This window comes from Mus caroli, chromosome 18 (genome assembly GCF_900094665.2).
Source record: "Mus caroli chromosome 18, CAROLI_EIJ_v1.1, whole genome shotgun sequence".
Lineage (NCBI taxonomy): Eukaryota > Metazoa > Chordata > Mammalia > Rodentia > Muridae > Mus > Mus caroli.
In genome coordinates this window covers 71,091,200-71,117,413 of record NC_034587.1, presented here as the reverse complement: position 1 = coordinate 71,117,413, position 26,214 = coordinate 71,091,200, and the positions used below count along the sequence as shown (strand labels likewise).

General features: G+C 47.4%; 1 protein-coding gene across 4 annotated transcripts in view; it reads right to left on the bottom strand.

Annotated features, from left to right (window-relative positions):
• Window positions 1–26,214, bottom strand: part of Myo5b (myosin VB) — a 314,400-nt gene that overhangs the window by 64,516 nt on the left and 223,670 nt on the right. For all 4 annotated transcript variants that reach the window (XM_029472030.1, XM_021150181.2, XM_029472031.1 and 1 more), the window contains exons 15-19: window positions 22,647–22,802; window positions 21,895–21,992; window positions 16,906–16,992; window positions 4,461–4,572; window positions 1,542–1,753 (exon numbers count right to left, since the gene is read on the bottom strand). In XM_029472030.1, coding sequence (XP_029327890.1) covers window positions 1,542–1,753; window positions 4,461–4,572; window positions 16,906–16,992; window positions 21,895–21,992; window positions 22,647–22,802 — 665 coding nt within the window. The remainder of the gene's footprint in view (window positions 1–1,541; window positions 1,754–4,460; window positions 4,573–16,905; window positions 16,993–21,894; window positions 21,993–22,646; window positions 22,803–26,214) is intronic.

Below are 26,214 nucleotides of genomic sequence, written 5' to 3'. Positions count from 1 at the left end.
CAAAAAAAAAAAAAAACCCAAAAACAAAACAAACAAAAACCAAACCAAAACCCAACAAGCCAGCAATGAGCCCTTGCGGTTTTCTCATTTCCCATTAACTTCCCAATCTTGCACTTGTCCGCCCACCTCAGTAAGAGAGAGCCAGATGGTTACTTCCTACCCCTCCCACCGAACTTATTGCAAAGACTCAGGAGAGGATCAGAATGCCAACTGGTGGAGAGGGCCTAAGAAATCACTTAGCACAGCCCTGGGAAAGGAAGTGCTCCCCCTGCCCCACTCCCCCAGTGCCAGCCAGTATCTACATGCTGAGGTTCAGGGTGCCCTAGTCTATCTCTGTCCTTTCTTCACACAAGGCTTTGGCCATGGATCACACACTCCCTGCAGGGAGAATGCAGCATGTTGTTGCATGGTCACCACCAGGAAGCCCATGTTGGTGGCCTCCCCAGTGAGGGCCGGGTGCTGATGGTGGAATTCATGGGCAGGGATTGCAAGGAGCCACTCAGAGTTGATCCCACTGTCCTCTCATGTCCACAGCAGCTACACTGGAGCTTGTCTCAACAGTACAGAGGTGGCGCAGCGTGAGCCATCACTGGCTGTGTGCGAGTTGGCGGCCTGGGGTGAGGGAGCCTGTGGGCAAGGGTGCCACCTCCATCTTTACCATGCAAAACAAGCCTATACGAGACTTAGCGCTGGGGTCTGTGTATCTCTCTCTCTCTCTCTCTCTCTGTATCTCTCTCTCTCTCTCTCTCTCTTTCTCTCGTGGAGCTGGGGTTGAGCAACCACTTGGGAAACTGGCTCTGAGCCACAAGATTTCATGGTCATTTCCATCGTTTCTCCAAGGACAAAAGGAGAGAGCCCTGTGGTGAGGCAGGTGGGGTCTCAATCTGAAAACCAGTGGAAAGGCTTAGGAGGTGGTGACATCTTCTTACTCACCCCTCAATGGAGATGGGCTTTGCCACCCTGCCATTCACCAGCCATGGGCCATCATCTGGGCAGAGTGGTGACAGTAGCTCCCTGTGTGTGGCATTGGATAGGGAGGGGGCCTGGCTGGCCCTATTGCACAGTAGCTGCTATGGCCAGACGAGGCATATACTCATTCTTTGCTGGGTCAGTACAGAGTAATTCATAGAAGGGCTTCCCCATACCTTTCCAGCACCAACTGGAATTCAAGGGAATTTGAAATTCTAGTGTAAATAATGAGATTAAATGCAAAGTTAGGCGTTCACTAGATGCATCTCGTTCTTCCTAAAGGACATCATTTTACCTTGGGGTACAGGTAAAGGAGAAGTGGCTGATCTGTCCCCAAATCAGACAGAATGTCCCAGGTTTAGTGTTGGTGGACTGGAGGTAGACTGGGATATCATGAGACACATGAGCTAGATCTGCTCCCGGAAGCAAGAAGGGCAATACAGGGATGGACACAGCCACTGGGAACAATTTAAGAACAGATAGGCCCAAGAGGAAGCACTGTAACTCCAGACAAAGGCCCTCCCCTCCCCTCCCCTTCCTTCTGACTCCAGATGTACCCCATCATGGCTCACCTGCGGGCTAGGTATCCCCGGCAGAACCTCTGCAGGGATAAGGTCGCTGCCCTCAGCCTACGGTACTTCACTCTCTGCAGCCAGCCCCTGACCGACTTCTGGATCATGATAGTGGCTTCCCGGAACTTGTCTGCCCGAAGCTTCTCCAGGTAGGCCACCTGGCCGGCTCGGAAGAAGATCTTGGTGCGGCCAAACTGGAACTTGTCTGGGTCCTTTACAAGGTTGGGAGGGAGATTGGCTGGTTAGTGAACTGTGCATAGACTACTACTCTTTCCTTCCAAGGCAGAAGTACTTGCCAGATCGCAAGTGTACCCTCTGCCTCCTGTTTAGTAGATATGCCTAGATTCTCAATATTCATAAAGCAGACTTGAATCTTCATGAGGAGACAGGCATGGCCCCAGAATATTGCCGTTAAAAAGATACTTGCCCTCAAAAGTCCAATAGCATAGGGAGGGCAGATAGAAAAGTAAACAGGAGACTCTATCTTAAGGAGTGGGAAGGATTAGCAAGAAAATCAAATAGGTAATATTCAAAAAGGATGCTCTAGGCCAGTGGTCTTCAACCGTCCTAATGCTGCAACCCTTTGATACCGTTCCTCAAGTTGTGGTGACCACCAACTGCAAAGTTATTTCACTGCTACTTCATAACTGCAATTTTGCTGCTGTTATAAATCACAATGTAAATATCTGATATCCAGGATATCTGATGTGTGACCCCCTAGAGGGGTCATGGCCCACAGGTTGAGAACCACTGGTTTAGGCAGTTATGTCTATGCTGGTGGGCAAAGATCTGTGTGAACCAAGGGGGGAGGGGCACTGAAGGTGAGAACAGAGCAGAGCAGAGGCCCCTGTCCTGTGGTTCCAAGAGTCAGGAGGGGACTACATGCAGGGAATTGAAGGTGGGTATGGGAAGGAAACAGACAACATAGGTTTTGTGAGCTGGGGAACGAAATGGGTTCAGGGCCTTTGTGGAAGCAATAACTTGGTCTAGTAAACATTGGACAGTTACTGAAGTGGTCACAGAAATGTACATATAATTACAAACTGCAAGTAACATGCAGATAAAACCCCACTATGAACGTCCCCCAAACATATAACCACGGTCCTAATTATAACATTAGAGCTAGTTGCCCTCTTTGTGTTCACCCCAACAAAGAGACATGACCCGGCAGGGTACCTGTGGACAAGAGCAAACCATTGATGGCTGAGACTTCTTTGTAAATAACTGTCACCTAAGCAATGTGTGCTGGCATGAAGGCCACAGGTAGGAAGGAGAGAGTTCTGTCACATGGTGGCTGGTTTTTGTCAGCTTGACACAAAGTGGAGTTACTTGGATAGAGGAACCTTGGTTGAGAAAATGCTTTCTGCAGTCAAGCGTGCGGGGCATTTAATACTTTTCCCTCTGGATATTCCTGACTAGAGCAGAGAAGGAACTCAGTGTCTACTCAGAGACTACAGGATAGGGCACACGATGTTAAGGGCAGAAAAGCATTCTGAAAGTCCCCGAGGGGGAGACTCTACCAGAACACCCATCTTGTCTCTTATTAGCTATACTGGTTTATCAAGCCTTCAGACATAGCTGAATGAAGTTTCTACCAACAAAACAGTCTATCCTTACAGAAAGGGGCTAAGCCCTGTTGCTCCCCACGTCTCCTCTGACCATTCTATTCCTAAGTATACAGAACCCTCTGGTGAGTGAGGGACCAGGGATGTAGTCTTCAAGGTTAACCTGGGACTCAGCCAAAGTCCTACTCACTCAGAATGTTGATTCTGGAAGGCACGGCCTAAGGATTGGGAGAGAATGAGGAAGAAATGCAGTATCTCTCGGGAAGTCTTGACTGAAGCACAAGTGAGCAGTCTATCTCCAGGACAGAGAGCTGTGCACAGTGGCCCTAACTAATCACCTCACGTAAGTAGGCCCTGTGCATTAGCTGCCTGTGAAACCCTGAGCAATTTACAGCCACTTCCTGCACATCATTTTCCTTGTCTGTGGATGGAAGAAGGTTCTGCTAATAACCAGGTAACAGTGAACCTTGGCCCTGGACAAAGTGAAAGGAGGTCAGGTAGATGTGGAAGCCACTCCTAGGGCTGGGGGAATAGATACCATGAGGCCAGCCATGACACCCACAAGGAAGAAACTCCCAGTGCTACATAGTAACTGAGCTCAGCTGAGCTTGAACACATTTTCTTAACCCATAATAAATGAGGTGTCAAAGCATGTATGTTGATGGGTGAACCACAACAAAACCATGGTTAACCAGAGTCCCATCGACCAAGCATAATCTTCAATCAACTACACGGATACTCTCTAAGCACTGTCCTAGCCGGTTAGTTTGCAAAAACATGTTTAATTTTTATCACCTTCTGAAAGATATTTTCTATGATTTAACATTTTATGGAGACACAGATCATTACACTCGGCTGTACCTCTGCGACTCTCAGGAAGTACTGAAATATTTAAGGGTTTGCCCCTCGTGGTTCTGGGTTTTTAATTTTTCAGGCTCAAAATGTGATTTTTAGGTTGCTTCATTTAAAACAATTTTTTTTCCAAAGGCCTGAGAATATCTGTTGCTTTATTTATAACAAGCCAAGGCTGGCTACAGATCAGACCTCCACGCGGTACTTCAGCTCTGGGAGGCCAGAGATGCTGGGATGGGCAGCAGCCACAGCAGCTGCCACCACTGCCAGGGGTTGCTTCCTTACACACCCCAGGGATCTGTGCTCCCTATGTGTTGAGATGTGGCAAGGCAGAGAGAATGCTATAGGGAGGGGAGGGGATTGTTTTATCGCAGTCTCTGTTGTAGGAAATGGCTTAACATCTCTGGTAGTTTTGAAGTGATGAAGCCAGAGCTGTAGGTAGCCTCCACCTCATCCTCTACCATTGGGGCTTTTGGTCCGTGCCCTCCTATGGCTAGATCACCTTGATGAGACTCTCCAGGACAGACTTGCAGATATTCTTCTTGTCGGTGTTGGCGAGCTCTCTCTTCTTCATCAACACCCGATACCGGTTGAAGAAGTCATGGTAGGTCCACCTGGAGGAAAAACCAAGATGGATCAGGTGACCTCGGATGCAGTCTCACGGAGTCGAGGCTATTGTGCACAGTTATTGCAGGAGCTTCCAGCCAGTCTCAGGGGAATTCTGTCCTTTCCATACCCTACTTGGAACCCCAGTGTGTCAGCATTCCTGAAGTTGGGGTGGGTAAATTGTGTGTTCGGGAGGCATCTTTCACAGAGCCAGGGTCTCCATCTTTCTTTTCACACCTACTGAGCCCTGTCCTCTGCTGCCACCACGGAAGAAGCTGGGCACCTTACCTAGACACAGCTTTGTCCGCGTGGCTTGGTTTTTGTCTTTAACTCAGTGATCTTTGTAAACACATTTCTAAATGCAGAAGACAATGGTAGTGTCTCCATCATGACCTTAGATCACTGCTCTTAATGTGGAAGAGAGAGGAGCAGGTCATCTTAGACGTTTTCTACCCCAGAATCCTTTTCACAAGATACATTTTTACTGATCTCAAGGACATGGGCATGTAAAATAGGTACACAAACCAAACATTTACTGATAACATTTACTGATAAAGAAATACAATGTGCCCACAGATACAATAGTGGCCTGAATGTCAATGAGTACCTGCTTTCTGATCAGATTTAAGGTCTGCTCTACCAAAGGAAACACATGCCCAGTCCTGGAGATCTGGCCAAGAACCTAAGGTTGGGGTGCTCATAGGTTCCAGAGGTGAACCTGTTGCTATTAATCTGCTAAATGGGCACAGCATCAAACTGCCCTGTAACTCCCACATCCAGTTACAGGATTGCTACCAATGGCTTAAGAAGCCGTAGTGGTGGTTTCTCTCTCCAATATTTTTCTCTTAATTGGGATAATATAATCCCCCTGAAAAGATGTCCCTCATCTCCACATAACGGAAGAGATCTCTAACCCACTGCCCACACAGGGCAGAATTCTTGGCTATGTTTTGGTAATCTTTACAGAGCCTCACCTTACCCCTGGCATCTGAGACTGATTTCATATAAACAAACGCAGTCTCCTGAGGAAGATCTGCCTTGGCTCACATCCATCACTACTTCACCTCCTGATTCGGAAATGCATGACCTCCTCATGTAGTGGCAGCGTCAGCATGAGCCCCCATCCAAGGTGGCTGGGAGGTATAGCCTTAGTTGATCAGGAGGTCAGTACAGCTCACCCCCGTCTCTCAAAGGCCAGTGCAGAGTGAGGCTGGCTTGTCCCTTTAGAGACGTCAGGAGGGCTTGCACACCAGTCTCTAGGGACAGGCTCCTGGAACTTTGTTCAATTATCTTCAGGTGTGTCACTGAGGTGAGTCAGCTGCCATCTCCTCTCATTGGTGGCCTTGCCTAGCAACTGTCTAGCTACTTCAGACCAACCTGCTCAGGTGCTAGTGGGGAGTGAACAGGCTGTGTCCCTTTTCCTGGGACTCTTTGGCCTCAGAGGGTCCTTTAGAAGTTTCAGTGAAAGAAATGCTACGGGGTTCCAGGAACCTTCAAGGTGGGAGGCATAGTGCACTCAAAGTGACCCCCCCACCACCAGCAGAGCCCCTCGGCTTCAACAGCAGCTAAGCGTTGGAGGGAAACAGAGCGGAAATAACCAAAGGGCACTTCTATTTATCTGTATGTCTCCCTCTATGGCACAGTTGGCTAGACAGTTCCTTTCCTTTTTGAGAAAGGATTTCCTGTACCCCAGGCTGGCTTCTAAGCTACCATGAAGCTAAGGATGGCCTTGAGCTCTGAATCTTCTCTGCCTTCACCTCCCAAATGCTGGATTACGGGCGAGCATCTGTTCCTTTCTAACAAGCAGAAGCTTTTGAGATGTCATGTGATATACATTTATCCTTTTATGATTTTTTTATGTGTATTTTGTCTGCATGTATGTCTGTGCACCACACATGTGTCTGGTGCCTGCGGAGGTCAGAAGAGGGCATTGGATCCTCCTGGACCTAGAGTTATAACTGGTTGTGGGATGCCATCTGAATGCTGAAAGTCAATCCTGGACCTTTTGGAAGAGCAGCCGGTGCTCGTAGACACTGAGTCATAGCTTCAGGCCCAAACCCTCCCTCCTTGAAGTATACAGTTAAAATAACCTTTAGTGTTTTGTGAAATTGTGAAACTAGCCCCAGTATTGAATCCCAGAACATGTTCACAACCACAAAAAGGACTCTCATACCCCGAGCAGTTCTGCCAGACCTTGGAAATCACTAATCTATTTTGTTTTACATCTCTTGGTTTTTAACTGGCATTGGTTTTGACTCTCTTAAGGAGGGAAGGCATAGATTATCTAGAGACCCTGAGGACGTGGTCTTGAGACTAGGAAAGGAGTCCCCTTGCCCTCTACATTCCATTCACTGAACAGAAACATTCCCACCGCCCAGCTGTGCATACCTGCCATCTCTAACCTACCTTACAGATGGAAATGCTAAATGTAAACCGGATGTGCATTTTGTTTACTAGCTAACTGTTGGGCACTCTCTGCCCTGGCTCTGATATGTCTACCTAGAGAAGGGTGAGCTTGGCTAAGAACCCAGTGAAACAGTGCCTGTGAAAGAGAGCTTCCTGGAGTCTAGGTCTCCATGTCCCCCCTCCCCCATACCACTCCCCACCACTGACACGTGTACTTCAGAGTGTTGGGGTTTGGTGTGTGCTTTCTTTCCCTTAGGCGTCTGGGCACTTCCTCCCCACCACTCTTGAAGGGCACTTCTCAAATTCTGCATCATGGTTATTTGTGTACTTATTTGTCTTGGGGAGTTTGCAGTTTTGCTGGGAAATCATTAAGGCAGCATTTAGCCAGGCTGAGAGCCTTAAATGTTTCTAACTTGAAAATCTCTCAGTGCTGACAGATCTACAATTCTAGGAGACTATGAGGGGTGGGGAGATGTGACTGCAAGGATGTCGAATCCAGTTTGTAACGAGCTCAGAGCACAGGAACCTTGGCTCCAACCCTGACCATCACTGTGACTTAAGGCTGGCTGGATGTCTTATCCCCTCTGTCTACAAAAACAGTCACCCATCTCATAAAAGTACCTGGGCTTTCATGGCCAAGGAGCCATCAGAGGAGTGTTGGGAGAACCCCCCAATACGTTCCTCCCTGCTCAAGGCAACCAGTCCTTTTGTTTTTTTCAACTTGCAAACATACTTTGAACTACATCTGCACAAGGAGATAGAGAGGGTAGCAGAGTGAAGCTGGGAAAGAGAGCTGCTGAGAAGAGTCCCTGGCCTTGGGAAGGAACTCATTCCTCCAGGAGACAGAATAAGGGAAGTGAGTCTGCTCTTAGGTCTCGGCGTCAGAAGGCCTATAGTTACATTAGTGACCAGAATCCAGAATCAACATGGGTTCTCCATGGACCTTTATGTCCCTAGAGAGAAAGCCCTCACAGAAAAGTCTCCTTGCCTGAAATGGGCAATGCTGCAAAGTGAAAATAAAAAGAGCATTTGGTTCTTTTTGTCGAAGGAGAATTTAACAGGACATATTTGAACATGTGTTCAATGTAACTGTATCAACATAGAGGGAGACAGCTCAGTAAGACCACAGACTGGCTTAGATTTTGCTGTGTAGACTCTGTCCTTTGTGCTCCCGAGTCTATCCAGGGTCCCAAAGCTCTGAGACCTGTCTGTGCAGGTCTGTTAACTGTGGATGCCCCTTTTGCTAGTCTCCAGCCTTCTTTAACCATTGTTTCTCTCAGACACTTCAACCCTTTACCTCCAAATCTCTTAGTGTGGTGTCTTTATAGCCAGTTGCTTAGATTAGTTGAATAGTATTTTACTGGCCATTCAAATGGTTGGACTCTCCCAGTTAAACCTTTTCTACCGGTATCTCTTAAAAGGGGAGCTGTGGGCTTAGGGTGTTAATTTTGCAGTGTAGGAGAATCCCATACAACACAGGGCGGACTGCAACTTTGGGCCATCAACACTCCCTCATTCACTGAGACCCAGAACAACAACAAAAGGCTCTCAATATCTGCAAGAGCATCTGCTATCGAATATACAATAGTTTTGGTTCAGAAGGCCTTAACAAGCATTCATGGCTGGCATCTAAACTGTGTGGACCCTTCCCTGTCAACTGACCCTGACATATCTTCTCTCACTCAGTATGCTGCAAAGCATTCATCCTATCTATAGCTGAAGAAAGACTATGCCAGCTCCTGACAGGGCTTTATGGTGCCCTAGCCACTCTGGAGGTAGGCTTCTCCCAGTTCCTTAGCTCCAACTTTCTCCCTGGATTTCAATTTGTATGCTATGTGCTTTGCCGGGCATGCTACACTCCAGTATCATGCTTCCATTTCAGAAATGGCCTCCTTCACCTGCACTCTGGTCTGGCCAAACAGTCATAGTTGGGCGTGTGGGACAAGCTCAGGGCTGCGACTGCTTTCAGGCTAGGCAAACACTCATCAGAGCCTTTAGTCTGGAAAAATGCCTTTGTAGAGTGAGTTGGTGTGAGACGTGGAGGGATCATGTGGCTGCTGTGAATGTTGCCTCAAGTGTTGTCTTGGCTGACCAAGTTCCTATCTGGAGTCTCACAGTGGATTTAACTGTCACTATGTGAGGCCATTCTGTGGAAGAATGTCCATCTGCAAGGTCATCAGTCAACTGGGGTGAACAGACGAGATGGGCTGGCACAGACACACAACTTTGGGTCTCTCCCCTTTTGAATCTGTTTCCTCATGAGGCTATTTGGTTTGGTTGTATAAACCCCTCTGGTTTATACAACTCCATAAGTAAGACTTTTAGATGATGTCCTAAGTCAAGCTCTGTGATATCAGATCACAAAGAAGTTGCCCCAAAGACGCCATGGTCCATAGTCTCAAGAGTCCCTTAGAAAATGGTGAAGAATCCTTTAGGGTTCTCAGGGCAAGATTAGAAGGGTAACCTACGCTTTCAGCTACTACAAGGGCAGACACATCCTTAATTGTTTCCATCTCGGAGGATCTGATTCAATCAGTTTTTCTGAGATTGTTTCCTCATCCATAAAATATAAGTGACACCACCTATCTTGCTAACCTCTAGAGTAGTCATGACCTGTTCAGGAAATGGTGCTGAGGTAAGAGTCTATCCATACACAAACAGTGCAGCTGGATCCCCTAGCTCACACCACCCAGATGCTAATGCAAAATGGTTTACTTAAAGTCGTGAAACACTTAGAAGAAAACCTTAATACCAACCTTCCTAGCTTTGGATTGGACAACGATTTTTTAGATCTACTTCCTAAAGTGCAAACAGCCAAAGAATCAAAACAGATAACGTTGACTCCATTAAAGTTAGAAGTCTTTGCATTTAAAAGAATGTGATCAAGAAAATATGAAGACTGATCATAGAATTGGAGACAATATTTGCACACGGCTGGTAGTGGTCTCTTATCACAAACAAATCATTCCCATAACTCAACAACAGGCAAATAACATAATTCAGAAATGCTCAGATGGCCTGGCCACACATTGCTCCAGAGAATTCACACAGAGGACCTAAAACCCGTGAAAGGAGACTGAACACCAGGAACCATCAGGGAAAGACAAATCTAAATGACAGTGAGGGACCGCTTCACACCCCCAGGAGGTTAGGATAGGAAACGTACAAATACATTTTAATGACGGTGTGTGGATACGGGCTCCTTGTCTACTGCTGGTGACTGTAAAACGTTAACTGCTGTGGGGACAGTATGACAGGTTCAAGGGGTTAACCAGAGAAACCGTAAGATCCAGTAACTCCACTGACAGCTATATAATGACTAAACATGGAAGTAAATGTCTGCATTTAAACGTGTACATGGCTAAGCGTGTGGCACACACCTGCAGTCCCAGGACTTAGGAGGTAGAGATAAGAGGACTGTAAGCCCGTGGCCAACCTGGGCTCTATAGTGCAGCCCTGACTGAAAGCAAAACAAAAGAGCATGCACAGACATGTTCATAGCAGCATTCATACGTGTTAACAAGTAAAAACCTAAGGGCTGGAGAGAGGGCTCAGTGGTCAAGAGAATACACTGCATTTCCAAGGGTCCTGCGTTCAATTCCCACTGTACTTCCAAAGATCTCAAGTTCAATTCCCAGTACCCACATGGCAGCCAGAGACAAGAAACCACACCACTCCAGCCTAAGTTCTGCTTTACATACTCTTGAAATCTCAGAGCAAAGGCAGTGAGTGACCACATGACTACTTCAGATGAGATAAGCTAGGAGGTGAGGAGGCGGTTGCCATGGCGTCCATTTAATTCTATGATTCTAAACCATTTTCTCCCACATGGGTTGGGGGAGGTAGTGTTGGGAAAGCAGGAAGTCTTTTCAGTAAATACCACTCACTGTGGCACATTCCTGTAGGCTCAGCCCTTAGAAGGCTAAGGCAGGAGGATTGCTGCGTGTTTGAGTCCAGCTTTGGCTCTGCATGGGTCCAAGGCCAGTCTGGGCTGCCAAGTGAGATCCTGTCTCAAAATAAAAAAGTACTGTGCTTTCAAGAGTAGGATGAGAACTAAGTTCATCCAGTTTGGGTTTAGCTCTTTTTATACAAACACTATATGTTTGAGGAGCCCTCCCACATCTGCTTTGACCGAAAAGTATTTGCCTCCCAGTTCTTTCAGTTACAAAGTTGCCAGTGATCGAGCACAGTTCTTTCAGTTACAAAGTTGAGAGAGAGAGAGAGAGAGAGAGAGAGAGAGAGAGAGAGAGAGAGAGAGCAAGCCAGCGCCAGGGAAGCAGGGAGCTGCTGGGGAGCTGCTTGCCCAGACAGCCCATTCATCATCTTTCTTTATGCTCTGCACAATGAGCATGTTTCTTAGCTACTGCATAGTGTTTCAAATTGAGCCATACATTTTCATTATAAGCCAGCCTCCCAGAGAGCTGTAATTCTTAGGGCAGATAAAAAGTAGACAGGTACCTACAAGTCCTTGGGAGAGTGGGAGAACACTGCTGCTGGCTGGCCATGGTGTGCTTGTTCTCGCTGGTTAGATTTGGGACATTTGGGAGTACCTGTTATGTCTTCATTTCAAATAGGAGAAAGAATTACTTTCAAGGCATGGGGTGGGCTGGAAGGAAGAACTATCGGAAAGGCTTGAGCCTTTGGGAAGCAACTCCATGGAAGAGTGGTCACAGATCTCTGTAATACTGGACTGAGCTCTCTCTCTCTCTCTCTCTCTCTCTCTCTCTCTCTCTCTCTCTCTCTCTCGTGTGTGTGTGTGTGTGTGTGTGTGTGTGTGTGTGTGTGTGTGTGTGTATGACTCAGGAGAAATGCAGGAAGGTGTTATAAGCTGGAATTTCCTGAATCATAGGAGCCCACTGACAGAGCCTTGGGCAATGCTCTGCACACATGTTCAGTTACTTGGCAAGCAAATATAAGGGGAACCACTCCTCTGTGTACATTCTTGGTGGCTGGGGAGGTGAAGCACAAGCTGCTCAAGTCCCTGTGGTCCTGTGAAGGTCTCCCCAGGTCAGGTCAACAGAATGGCTGCTCATACGGCATATTAGATGCTGAAGTTTGTATTGACAAGAGGATGGAAGGGAATAAAATTCACAGGCAATAGAAGAGGTGATACAACTCCATCTCAACACTCACCAAAGTGGTGCTTTCTCTAGTTTAACATTTCCAATGGTAAGGTGGGAAGGAAACCTCTCTTGGACCCTCTTGCAAAATGTGTTTAGGCAACAAACACAAGTGGGACACAGGAAGCATGCGTTGGATCTAAGCCCATGCACTTAAGCCACAACTTTTTGCAATAGTTCCCACAACACCAGAAACACATCCTTTCTTCCATGTACTTTCTAGGATACCTGTACTTTCACAGAGAAAAGGTGCAGAGACACTTGCAATTACCTGCTGGGAAAAGCCCTGAAATGAACAGGCCATGGAAAAAGATGTCTACCAGGTATGCTCTAAGCAGCCAGCAAGTTGTGGCACATCAACCCGGCCAACGGCACCTGCAGCCAGGTGGGCAGAACAGTAGATGGCACTCAGTGTGGAGCTGAAGACTTGGCATGCACGGATCCTCTCTGCTGCCTGGATGAGACTTAGGGTCCACCGAGAATATGAGCTTGCTATGACTGCCTAGCAGGTGTAAGAAGGCACAAAGTTGGCCGAGAAGTACTCTACTCATTTGCCACCGATGGAGTAACAGTCCCTTGCTCTTCAAGGCCCAGCTCAAGTCTCACTCCTCCGAGAGGCCACAGCGTCTCCCTCGCTTATACCACATCCTTGCACCTGTGTGTGGATTGTTCCTAACTGCCCCAGGCTTGTGTCTTCTAGCTTTGAGCTCTTGGTGGTTCAGGTGTCACACAGGTCTGGAGGCTCCATAGAGAGGTATGGAGAAGACTAGGGGAGAGGATGATCCTATGGAGGCAAAAGGTTGGTCTCATTCTGCATAAAACTCTCACAGGAGCCCAGAAATAAATCTGCCTTTCTCCCACCTTTGAAACTGTGCTGCAAGAGCAAAGCCTGTGGGAATTCAGTGGACACTGTGACCTCACACAGCAAGGCTGTGTGGGAATGCAGTGGTCACTCTGTCACTGTGACTTCATACAGCAAGGCTGTGTGGGAATGCAGTGGTCACTCTGTCACTGTGACCTCACACGGCAAGGCTGTGTGGGATGCAGTGGGACTCTGTCACTGTGACTTCACATGGCAAGGCTCTGTGAAATCCCAGCCAGTGAATCTGAGGTGTGGTGACTGTGTAGGGAATACAGTTAACCATGTTGGCCATATCCATCCTCTTCCTGATGTCTAAGGAGACACTTTTGGAGTGATGCTTTCTGCAAGTCTCTTCTCCTACCATGAAATAATTCAGTTAGAGTTCCTGATGAAGGAGGTAGTTCCCTTTATATGCAGACAAGTCCTCCCTGCTAGGTCCCATCTGTCCTAGACTATCTCATTGTCACATGGTTTTCCTGTGTCTTCTTCATCGCTTGACACAATCCTATTGTACCATTTCACAAGATGTCTGACTAATGATAAGTTAACCATAGAGATGAACACCTTCGGTTTGTCTGTTCACCTTCAGTCACTACACTGCATAGGCTTGACTGTTGAGTACCCACCTCCCTAAGCTTCTTATGCAATAACTTAATTCGTGTGTGCGTGTGTGTGTGTGTGTGTGTGTGTGTGTGTGTGTGTGTGTGTGTTTGGTGCTTGAGATTGAACCCAAGGCCTTGTACATGCAAGGCAAACACATTGCCACTGAGCAACACCACCAAGCCTTTTTATACAACTTGCAAACTAACCTTTTCAGTTGCCTGGAGAGTTTAGAGAATTCCAGGTTGCTTTCTTGAGGCCACATACTCACAGGGATTTCACAGGAAGAAAACAGAAATTTCTCCCCTGCTCTCTCAGATATTTATACCCGTACAGAAGTGGCTATAGGCTATGACAAGCCTTTGGAGGGGGTGACACTTGATTGACTGCTAAGCAATAACATAGTCCAAGCAGAAGGGCACTGATTCTAGAACAAACTCACTTGCTGCCTGGTGACTCAGCAGCCCACGTCCTTCTGTGGGCCTCACTGTGACACATGTTAGACTATAGTATGTCTTTTCTACCCATAACAGAGAGATGTGGTCATGCCATAATATCCTTTCTTCCACAAACTGTTCTAGTACAATTCCAACCCAATTTTTTTCTAGAACGATCTGGTCACAGCCCTTTCAACCCACGCACTGGTCACTAATGGGTCACAGCACACGATTCTGAGAACAGCCGACTAATAATGGGTGCACTAAGGATGCTCTTCGTGAAGTGACGTGACCTAGGAGCTCATCAGGGCCAGGAGAGCGGTGCCCCTAAAAACGTAGCTTGGGAGCACCCTCAGGTTACCCTCCAGGTCTTCAGCTATAATGAAGCTGTCAGATCTGAACCCAGGGCCTGTGACAGGCACTGAAAGGCAGCAGAGATGATGGGAACAGCAATGGTCAATGCCAGGCTTGAGTCCTACCCTGCCAATCAAAATCCTATTCCACCCATCAAAAGGCAATGTCAGATACTGCAAGAAGAGATGGAGGGTATGTGTGTGTGTATCAGGTGGTGTGTATATCAGGTGGTGTGTGTGCGTGTATCGGGTGGTATGTATGTGTGTATCAGGTGGTGTGTATGTATGTATGTATGTATGTATGTATGTGTGTAGCAGGTGTGCATGTGTGTGTAGCAGATGGTGTGTGTGTGTGTAGCAGGTGGTGGGTGTGTGTAGCAGGTGGTGTGTGTATGTGTGTATAGCAGGTAGTGTGTATGTAGTAGGTAGTATGTGTGTATGTGTGTGTGTGGTGTGTAGCAGGTGGTGTGTGTGTGTGTGCATGTGTATGTATGTATGTATGTGTATGTGTGTGTAGTAGGTGGAGTCTGTAACTACTTCTGTTCAGACCTTCAGGTAGAAACATCAGACGGGGCGCTAGGACACCACCACTTGCTTTTCAAGGGAAGCTGTGGTTGCAATGCCTTTCACACTGCTCCAGTAATTACCTTGAATGATGCCTAACCCATCTTGACCTTGAGAAGCAGCCTGGGTGCTGCAGATTAGCAACCATTCCCACACTTTCCAGGTCAAGTGCAAATCCCCGATTCTATCAGCAATTCCCCTTCCCGGCAGGACTTGTGGGAAGTGTTCATGGTTAAGCTGCTCATGGACAGTTAGGCACAGTATATAAAACTGATCCCTCCACTTCAGGGGAAAGTTCCCTGTGCAGATAGGAGGGAGGTCTGTGTTCCCCCAACACTGGCTCCTTTTACGTCTGAAGGGAGCTATCTCAGAGCAGTGGATACTGACAGGCAGGCCCCAGGGCTGCCACAGTACTCAGCCCAGTCCTAGCTGACTATGGAAGACACCTAGTTTCCATACCATTATTAGTGTGCAGTGTGACTTTGGGATGAGAGCTGATGCAGTAACCTCCTCTATTTGAGGCAAGCACCCACAAGAGAGTCACAGTCTTGGTGTGGCTTCTCCAGGCTGTAGCATAGTTCTGTGGGATATCCATGACATAGGTCAGATCATGAGGGATATGTACCCTGTTTGTGTGTGTACATGCGTGTGTACATGTGTGTGTGGGTGTCTTTCTTCATTGCTCTCCACCTTATTTCTTTTCTTATGTCAGTTAGAGACTGGGTCTCTGAACCAGGGCCTCACCAAACGGCTAGAGTGGCCTCTGAGCCTCAGATATCAGCCTATCTCTGGTGCCCCCCACCCCACCCCCACCCTCAACACATCTTGAGCTGGGTATATGAACTCATACTTGAGTAACATCTCCCTAGTCGCCACGAAAGTTTCAGAGAAGTTGTTTTCTGTGATAGATATGACGTCACGTCGAAAGCTAAAGCGGTCCAACACTAGCTGAGAAGACAGGCGAATCATGATAACAGACATGCAAAGGCCCTCTATCCTTCCTCAGAAAGGAAATTCTATCACACGCTACATACAGTATACAACCTTAAGGATATAATGTTAAGTAAAATAAACCAGCCACAAAGAGGACAGGTGCTATGTAATTCCATACAGATGAAGCATCTAGAGTTGACCAATTGAAAGACAGAAATAGAAAGGGTGGCTGCGGGGTGGGGGTGGGGGGCATGGGCGGGGATAGGAGTGCTGTACTATAGCCTGGTATCCTGGTATGTTTAGTACCTGAAGGTTCCTGTGTTAGAAGCTTGGTCCCAGAACGGCAGTGCTGGGAGGGAGTGAAATAAGGCAGGCAGGAATGAGGACAATGATGGAGATGTTTTAGGCCAATTGGGCTTGGGCTTGAGGGCACTACGGAACCCCAGCTACATGTCCACTTCTTGTTGGACTGTGCTCTTACTCCTTCCTTCATAACCTTGGGCTAACTGTGACCTACAGAAGGCATTTTGAGAAGTTTGAGAAGACAGTCTGTACGGAGTGTTTTATTCATTCAGGTATTTTCTTACATTAAGGGAAGACAGACTAGAACAGCCAGCTGTCTTGAATGGGTAGAGAGCTTTGGTTTTGGAAGATTAAACCGATTCCCGAGGTAGCTCAAAGGAGTGGGTATAAACATCTGAATATACTTAATGCCACTGAACTGTATACTCGAAACAGCAAAGACAGTAAATATTACATTATCATATTTTGCCATAATACAATTCGGGAGAAGATGAGGGATAAGGTTAAGAACTCCAGCTAGCTCATCGCCTGGATCGATGCTAATTTGAAATACTTCCCCAAAGCATGTCCCCGTTGATTCTATTTTTAAGCCAAGTTGAAATTCTCATTTCTGTCAGCACCCTGTTTGGGTCTTTGGGGTTTAGGAGCTTTTGTTAGGGTCAGTCTCAGACTGACAACACCTGACAACACCTACCATAGCTCACGGGGCTCTACCCTTGGTTGCTCTGGAGCAGCCTGAGGAGGGAACAGCTGGTGACGTTACCTGGATGGGTAGCCTGCTGCACTGATCCGAATGGTCTCCAGCACGCCGCAGGCTCGGAGTTGCTGTACAGCTCTCTTGGGATCAAAGCTGCCAAGTAAAAAAAAAACATCATGAAGAGATGCCGGGACATAAGAGGGTGAGGGTGTGTGTGTGTGTGTGTGTGTGTGTGTGTGTGTGAGAGAGAGAGAGAGAGAGAGAGAGAGAGAGANGAGAGAGAGAGAGAGAGAGAGAGAGAGAGAGAAGAGAGAGGAGAGAGAGAAGAGAGAAGATAAGAGGAAAGCGCTCCTCTCCTGCTGCATAAGACACCTGCTGCCACCAAGCTAGGTCAGGGTAAAGCACAGACTAAAGGGAGGAAGAGTCATTTCGGCCATTTCAGCAGCCGCAGGTCTCGAGACTGCGTTCTTAATCTCATTCTTTCCTTTGCCCGCTTGCCCACCCGAGCCCTACCCACCTTCCCAGCCTCATTCCTATCTATTCTGCAGAGCTTGCCCTGAGCAATTCCTTCCACACAGACTTTCTAATGGCCTGTGTATGATGCAAGGACAGCAGAGGAGGGGGCAGGGATCAGTGGCAGAATACCACAAGGCGTGCTGTAAGATTCACAGCGAAGTGCTGTAGGGAAATCCCAGGGAAAGCTAGCAGGAGATTTGCGTGATCAGAAGTCCTGTTAGGAACCAAACGGACCCAGAATTAGCCACTTTTCGAATCTGTTGAGATTACTGTCCCACTCAGAGAAGTGCTGAGGAACGTCCACGCCCTTTCTTTCTAACTGACTGGCTCAACTGAAGCCAGTGGCTATGCTGCTTCTGTTCCGTGCATTCTGGAGACAGAAGAACAAGTCTGAGGACCCACGAGGCTCACAGCCTGGGATCCTGGAGAACACAGTGGTTTGGGCAGAAACCCTAGTGAGGCTGTAGGCAGCTGTCTTGCCCTAGTGGGTGACGAGAGGTGGGAACCTGCATGAGCCCACAGGACAAACCTCTGGTGTGCCCTGCATCATCTCCCTGACAACCCAGGAATGCTTTTATGGCTGCACAGTCCATCTGGATTCTGAACTCCACTGATGGAGCTGGCCTAGAGATGGCCACCCTCAGCCAGTCTCTCTGTGACAGACTTTCTCCTCCTCTTTGTGTGAGCTGCCCTTGGCCTTCCCACACCACTCTCTCATGCTGTTTGCCACACAAGCCTCCCTCAGGAGTAATCAAACCATGGCATCTGACAAAAGGTACCCCAGGCTTGCCTACCTTCACTGTGCACTTCCTAGGAACTGGTGACTATAAGCTACTACAGCAAATCAGGCATGCTCTGACTCCATGTAGACCTAGGTGAGAGGCTCCCCACAAACTCCTTCAGGCCTGTTCTTGTTTTTACCTCCTCCTTCCCTCATACTGCTTGCAGCACCCCTATTTTCTGTTGCACCTCAAACCTGGCTTCTCCAAATCCTCTTCCTGCTCACTCCAGCTCTAAAGGAGAGAGCCTCAGGACTCTAATGACATTCTGTGCACAAGAGACAATGCAGTGTTGGATTTTACAGGGTCTTGATCAGAATGGTTCCTTGATAACTTAATTTCCTCTGTGAGGACAGAAGCTCTGCAGTAAGAGGTGTAGAAGACAAAGGGGACACGGAGCACCTCACTAGAACCCTTTTCCTGTCACCGGAGGTGATTTTGTCCTCTTTGATATGAAGCAAAGTTCTGGGATGCCGGCTGGCCACCCTTGACTGGTCTCACAAGGAACCTCTTAGGATTTAGTGGCCACTCATGGTCCTGGGAAGGCTTTTGGGGTGCAGGCTCTGTTTCTCTTCAGTCAGTAAGAATGCATACTCCTGAGTTTTCAGAGTTAGAGAAATGTGAGACTTTGTCCCAGGGCTCTGTATCCAACCACTACAACCATGGCTACTGCCTAGAATGAAGAGATGTCTGCCTGCCTCTGCCTCTCAAGTGCTGGGCTCAATGGTCTGAGTCTCTATGCCCAGCCCCGCCTTCCTTTTTAAAAGGGGCCACTCTTTTTCTCAGGGGATCACATCTTTAGCACTCTTGTCCCATCCTGTAGCAAGTCTTTTGATAACTATACACCCCAGCTCCGGGACTGGGCAGTGTGGTGGCCACAGCATGGCTTGCTGAGTGAGTATCTCAAGGCAGCATGGAATGCTGGGAGAATAGGCTGAAGATGGGGCAGTCTTCTCTTGTCTGTCAGAAAATAATTCTCCTTGAGCCTCATTGGCTCAGGCCAGCCTAGAATTTAAGATCTTCCTACCTTATGTATCACTACATGACCTGAGGCAACTGATTCTTAGCTTAGCCTTACCCTCTCCTTTCATGATTTCAGCAAAATACACCCTACCCACTCTTTCCCACCCCAGTTAGCAGTAGTCCACCTGTCATCCGTGTGTGAAAGAGAAAGGATGCAGCTGGGCCCCAGCTCCCCATGAACAGCATCACACACCATACATCAGGCACATCACACAACACGTCAGGCCATGACCTCTTGTCTTTCCCTCCCTGACTTTAGTGGGTATGGAGAACGTCTACCCAAACACAGCTATGATCATCACAGATGGAACAAAACTTTCAAGAGAAAAGCACCGAGACTGGACAAAGAAGATACAGCATCCTCTCTCCTTGTCTGGGGAATTGGGAAGTCCAGATACTTCAGGGTTCTAATCTTATCTCTGCACCAGTGGTGACTCCATGGGGCTTCACTGTGAAGTGACAAGGAATGAAAAAACCAGCTTTCTAATTAAACTAGGCTTAGGTTTGGAAGACAACCAATACATAACTGGATATTTAAAACACCACCAGTTACAGGTTTAAGCTGCTGAAAGCCAGAATTATGCTTTCTTGTTCCCAAACAGTGCAGGGACAGCAGAGTCCAGAGCTGCCTGGCTGCAGAGGGAGGAGCCCAAGGCTGCAGCACCTGGCTCTGCTTCTCCTGTGGCTCCACTCACCACTCTATCAGCCTTGCATGGGCTCTACGCTTCCTCAGGCTCCACAGCATCACTACCGTCAGCAAAAGACCCTGAGACCAATTAGTCAGCAAGTCTCACCTCTACCAAGGAATCTAAATGGACATGCACCCTGCCACTTCTTCCCGGGGAGAGGAGGGCCACTTCATCACTTTCTTGCCTTTCTGTCTCCATAGTATTTTTCCCAAGTGAATTCTTCCATTCTACTTGGTGAGTTCCCAGGGACTAAACACAGGCCATCAGGCTTGGGGCATGCACTTTTACTAGCTGACACATCGTGACCTCCCTATGCCCATAATATTTCCCTAGAACTGTTGATGGCCATTTCTGTGGAAGTGTCATTTATATGTGACATACAGCTCCTTAAGCAGGGATGGAGGGTGGTGGCAATATCTTAATGCCATCCCACCAGTCATAGCCAAGTGTCTAATAATGAGGAAATAAGACAGATGTCTCTTGACTAAATGTCAAGAGAAAATACTTTTATATGAGAAGTGCTATAAAAAATATTTAGGGTAAGGACTCTTAACGGGGCTATTCTGCCCCCCTAGGGAACACTTGGTAATGTGTAAAAAATGTTGGTTGTCACAGTGATGGAGATGTTATTAGCATGTGGCAGATAGAGGCCAATGACACGTCTAACGATGTGATAATGCACAGGACGATCTTTTATAACAAAAATACCTGACCCACATGTGAATGGTACTAAGGATGAGACACTGAGAAGGAATGGGAGGAGGGAAGTTGCAAATCAATAGTTTATGTTAAAGTGTACAGTGATATGGAGAGTTGTACGGGCATACATACGTGTGCTGTGTATGCAGAGGTCAGAAATCAACCTTGCTGTTTAGCCTGGTACACAAGACAGCACCCAGGTCCTGGGAGAGGAGCGGCGGCACTTGCTCCCTGTTACACTCCAGCTAACGGTGGCCCTGGTGGCTCATTCTTCAGAGACTGGTACTCAGCACATGTCAGGGATTCTGCAAGGCCTAGCATCCCCTGCCCCTGACACACACATACACACACACACACACACACACACACACACACACACACACACAGCTGAGGGTGAGGAAGTAGGATGAGAAAGGGGAAAGAGAAAGAATAGGAATAACTTGGAATAAGAGAGACAGATCACGAGAGAGCCTGAGATCAAAAGATCGCCTGAGACAGACAGACAGACAGATCCCGAATTGTAGTTCAGAATCAGAGTTAGTTCCAAGCTAATCTTTCACTCTCTTTGTCAGATTAATTACGCTTTTACAACATCTCAATTTTGAAAACAAAAAAATACGGGGAGATGATACATGAGAAGTGTCAGTGAAAAGGATAACAATTTATATGGCTGAAACATGTTGTTGCTCTTATTATTATAAACTGGAAAATTACACGGGCAGTAAAGTGTTTGCCTGTATTCGTTGTGTGAGTTCAATGCCCAGAACCACATAAAAAAGCCATGTGGCATGGTGCGTGCTTGTATTCCCAGCAATGGAGACATGAGACAGGCAGATCTCTGGGGCTCACTGGCGAGCTCAGGTAGCCTTGGCAACAAGCCCCATGCCAGCTGAAAGACTCTACCTTAAAAGATGGTGTGGGTGGTACCTGAGGTTGATTTTCTGGCCTCTGCATGCACAGCACAGGTATACACGCACATGCAACTATTCATATGTATCACTGTATATGTTGACATAAACTATTGATTCGCCACATCCCTCCTCCCATTCCTACTTCCAGCATCTGTCCCATCCTTAGCTCTACTCACATGTCAGCAGACACAATGCAGAAGATTATATACCCCAGAAGAGTGGAGGAAGAGGCATGAGTAAGCTAGCAGTGTGCCTAGAGAAGGCTGCGTTCAGCCACAGCCCACTTTGGAAGTGACTGACAGGTCCATTGGTGTATGACTCTGCAGAGGCCAGCGATCCGAGCCCTCCCTGTCCCAGCTGGATAAGGAGGCTGGTGTGAGCCCTCTCTGTCCCGGCTGGATAAGGAGGGTGGCATGGCTCCACCCAGCTGGCACTTACTGGAAGGGAAGCTTTTCATCGTTGGGCTTGATGCACCGGACATAGTGTGGCGTTGTGGCATTCAGGGTCTCCATAAGCAGGTTTAGGGAAGTGCGGAACTGCAGGGGCAAAGCCAGACCTTGGTTACTTTTAATATTCTGTTGAATGCACAGCGAAGAAACACTAACACGCTGGTGACTACTTCGCTAGTGGTGACACCAGAAATCACTATTATGACTATGATTCATTCAGAAAGACGGGGAAAGAAAGACATTCAGTGACCAGGGGTTAGATTCTAGCTGACGATCTTAGCTTGCTATGAATAAAATACTAGGGCTCTTCAAAGTAAACAGGGGAAAGCTGCTCCATAGTGTGCCTAACTCTCATTGCTAGGAGAATCAATGATTTGGACCACGAATGCTAAGAGATGAGAGATCTATGCTCACGGCCTCTTATCCCTGAATGTGGGGAACACAGTTGTAATGCCTACACTTAAACATCCCAGAAAGGATGAGGTTTGTCTGAAATGTCCCAGATTAGCAAACTCACAGGAATTAAAGCAGAGGGGACCACCAGATCCTTGTCTTTGGAGACATCCTGGAGACCAAGCACTTGAGTTACTTCCTGGGCTTATTTAACCCTCTTCTTCCCCCCTACACCATCTGAACACCTTTACTGAGGCCCTGCATTTAACCCCTTCTTTTGCAAGCCTCCCCCTTCCTCCCCCAATCCAACCCTGCTGCATGTGCCACAGGCCTGGGACCAGGACTGACCTGGTAGCCCACGGATTTCTTGTGCTCCTTGTTAGGGACTTTGATGAGGGGTCTGGAGGAGCGAACGTTGATCTTTGAAGATGATCGATTTTTAGCTGTGTTGGTGGCTGGAGCAGAGTCCTTGTCATCATGGAACAAATCAGCCACCAGTGGGAACTAGACAGAATCACAACAAGAAAGGTGTAAAGGGTAATATCTCTTACATTTTAATGTTGTAAATATTCTTCCAAAACCGCATATACATATATGAAATGAAAATACACACCCACACAAAACTTTGTGTTCCCATGTTCATAACATCGTTATTCATAAAGGATATAAAGTAATAAGGACTCAAGTGGCCATCATGTGATGGATAAAGAGTGGTATATAGGTGTGATGGAATATTATTCAACAGTATAAAAGGATGAAGTCCTCACATGCTACAACACAGCACAGATGAGCATTGAAAACATTATGCTAAGTGGTAAAAGCCATGTATGAAAGAACAGAGAGCATGCTTAGCTAAAGTGAAGCATCTAGACAACGGAGAGCGCCCTATGGCTGTCGGGGGGGGGGGGGAATTAGGTCAGCTAATGAGTGCAGTTTTTCACTTTTGAGGGATGGTATCATTCTCGAGCTTGTAGCACGGTAGCACAACTTGGCTAGCTCTCTAAAACCCACAAGTGTAACGCTTCCAAGGGTGGGCATTATGGTGTGGGGTGAGTGATACCTCAGTGTTTAAAAGGGTTGGAAAAGGTTGCTTTCCCCAACAGGGTTATTAAACATTCGTCTACAAAGACAGGCACAGTTTCAGTTCCTTGGAGTGTATTAGAAGGCAGAGATAGACACTCACAGAACCATGTCTACAGGTGATGGTTTTTGAACACTTATTTGGGATCTTGTAAGGTTATTTGGCTCCCTTGAGTCCTGGGTCTTCCATCAGTACAGTGGGGTAAGATTGCATCTAGTATCCAAGGTTGCTGTAAGGACTGTTATGTGGCCTTCGTGTTAGTGTGACAGGGTGCTAATGACATGGAGAGTTTGCCCATCAAGACTCAGTCTGATGAGGTTACATCCGCCCTCATTCCCTGAGCAAATCCGTGCTGGGCTAGCACTGTGAGGTCTCTGATCCACCCCTGACAGCAGAGGAAAGTGAGTCTGGATGGCCCCTTTGTCACCCTCGGCACACTAAATCGCAACAGAAGGAAGGCAAAAGGAGAGTGTGTGCCTCAGACTCCAGGTTCCGCTGATCCATTCCGCACTGTCTTCCTTCAGAGCCCTCTTACAAGTACGAGACTCCTCCCACACCCTGTCTGGATGCCCCAGGCAAGCATGTCTGAGCCTATCCTTCCCAGAAGCCATTGCGCTGTTCTCCCTGCTCTTCCTGATGTTAAGCATCAACGTTCCTAGCCCACCCTTCCACCTTTGCTCACTGAGCTCATCTTATCTCAAATATCCCACTCTCCAATCCCTCTGCATGCCTTAAAGCCCGTCTCTCCAGGGCCAGCCCTGAGTCCCATGTGCTCTTTTCCAACACTCTGTACCCACTCCTAATCCACATCCCACAGACCCAGTCTACAGTACAAAGAAGCCATTTTGGCCTGTGATGGGCCTAGAGCTCTGTTCTTGCTGAGCCCATTGTGTCCTCCCTGCTCCCAACACAGAGATAAGGGCAATATGAGATTTCCCATGTAGACACCCAGAAGATTCCTACCACTGAGACACTGTCTAAGTTTATTATTCAGTTATACATATAAAACAAGCAAAGACTGTGAAAATGCAGGTATATATATCATGTTTCCTATCATGCATGGGTTCTAGAAAAGAGACCACAAAAAGCAGAAGGGGCTGTTCAGGGAAAGGAAGGGAATTGGGGGAGGGGATAAGTGAGAGTGATTGGCGCGAACACAAAGTTCATTATAGATGCGTATCAAAGGTCACAATGACAACCATTATTTTGGAGAATTCGTATCCTCACGACAAAGGGATAGAACAAAAGTTCAGATGTTCGGTGTGATAATCAATCTTGATGGTGAATGTGATTGGATACACCTTCAAGATTAATGAATCGTCCCCTAGGTATGCAAAGATACCTATCACATATGATTAAGAGTAACCAGGAGGAGAAGAGCCCCTGCCCCTGAATGGCAGCTCCATCCCCTAGGCTGGGGCCTGGATGGAATAAAAGGGAGGAAGGAGAAAGTTAATCCCATTCTACCACGATAGACTAACACCTCAAAACCAGGAGCCGAAACAAAGGTTTCCTCCTTCAGTTATTTTGCTCAGTGTTTTGCCTCAGCCATGAGGACTCTGACTAATGCACCAAGGGAGTCTTATTTAAATACAGCAGCAAGAAATCTTATATCTGTCATTAACTATATGAATCAACATAGATCCATGAAGAAAAAAAAAAAAGGACCAACCAGGCCTTTGTTCCTGCCCCATGAAACATAGCAGCTGGTATAAGCCCTCCTAGGCCAACCAGGCAAAGGCTGAGCTCAAGCTAGAGTTTTGGTCCTTGAATGCACAACCAGAGCTTGCTTCCTTAAGGTTCTTGTAATCTGCATTAAATAAAGCTTGCTCTTTCCTAGTGAGAACAGTCCTCCTTCCCACTAGTAACATCCCCTGAACTCAAAGAGAAAAATGTAGGAGAAACCCTGCCTCTAGTGGGGAAACCGTGTCCTACCGCAGCATCTTTGCATCCGGCTACAGGTCCTGCATGGCAGTGACAGCAGCTCCCACTCTGATCACATTCGGCAACACATGTCCCAGACCTTCCAGGTCTGCAGTCTCAGGTTAGCGAGTATTCATTAGCCACTTAGAGGACATAAGCAGGCTGTCATGTCAATAGCTGAGGAAGGGGCAATTCAATAGCACACTCCATTAGTCCTTCACATGCATGTGTTGTGTTTGCAGAGTCTGCATCCATTTCTCTTCCTGTTGCTGTGATAAAGTACCCTGACACAGCAACTCCAAGAGAAACATCCCTTCTGGCTCACAGCTTAAGGGCTTAGTCCTTCATGGTGGGGAATTCATCGTCAGAGGCAGGGGCTTAAGGTAGGTGGTCATGTTACATTTACAGTCAAGAGGCAGAGTGACAAATGCTGCTACTCAGGTAGAATTCTCCTTTCTATTCAGTCCAGGATCCAAGCCTAGAGAGCATAGGTCCCCACCCCAATGAACCCAATCTCGATAATCCCTTGCCAGCATCCCCAGAGGCTAACTTAATCAAGATCATCTCTTGCCAGCATCCCCAGAGGCTAACTTAATCTAGATCAGCTCTTGCCAGCATGCAAGAGCTTGCCTGTTTGGTAATTCTAGATCCTGTCAAGTTGAGAATCAAAATTAACCACAACACACTTCTCGAAGCCTGTGGGAATTAGGCAACATCTTTAGACTTTTCATTACCATTTCAATCTGCAGGAGGCCCTAGATCATCTCCATTCCCGGTTGTCACAGACACCTGGCAATACAGCCATAATATGACACCCCGCCGTGAGTAGGTGGGCAGCATCCAAATAAATCAGCAAGTGACACACTAGAGCTGTTCTCTGAATGTGGATGTCGGAATCAGGTGACAGAGCTC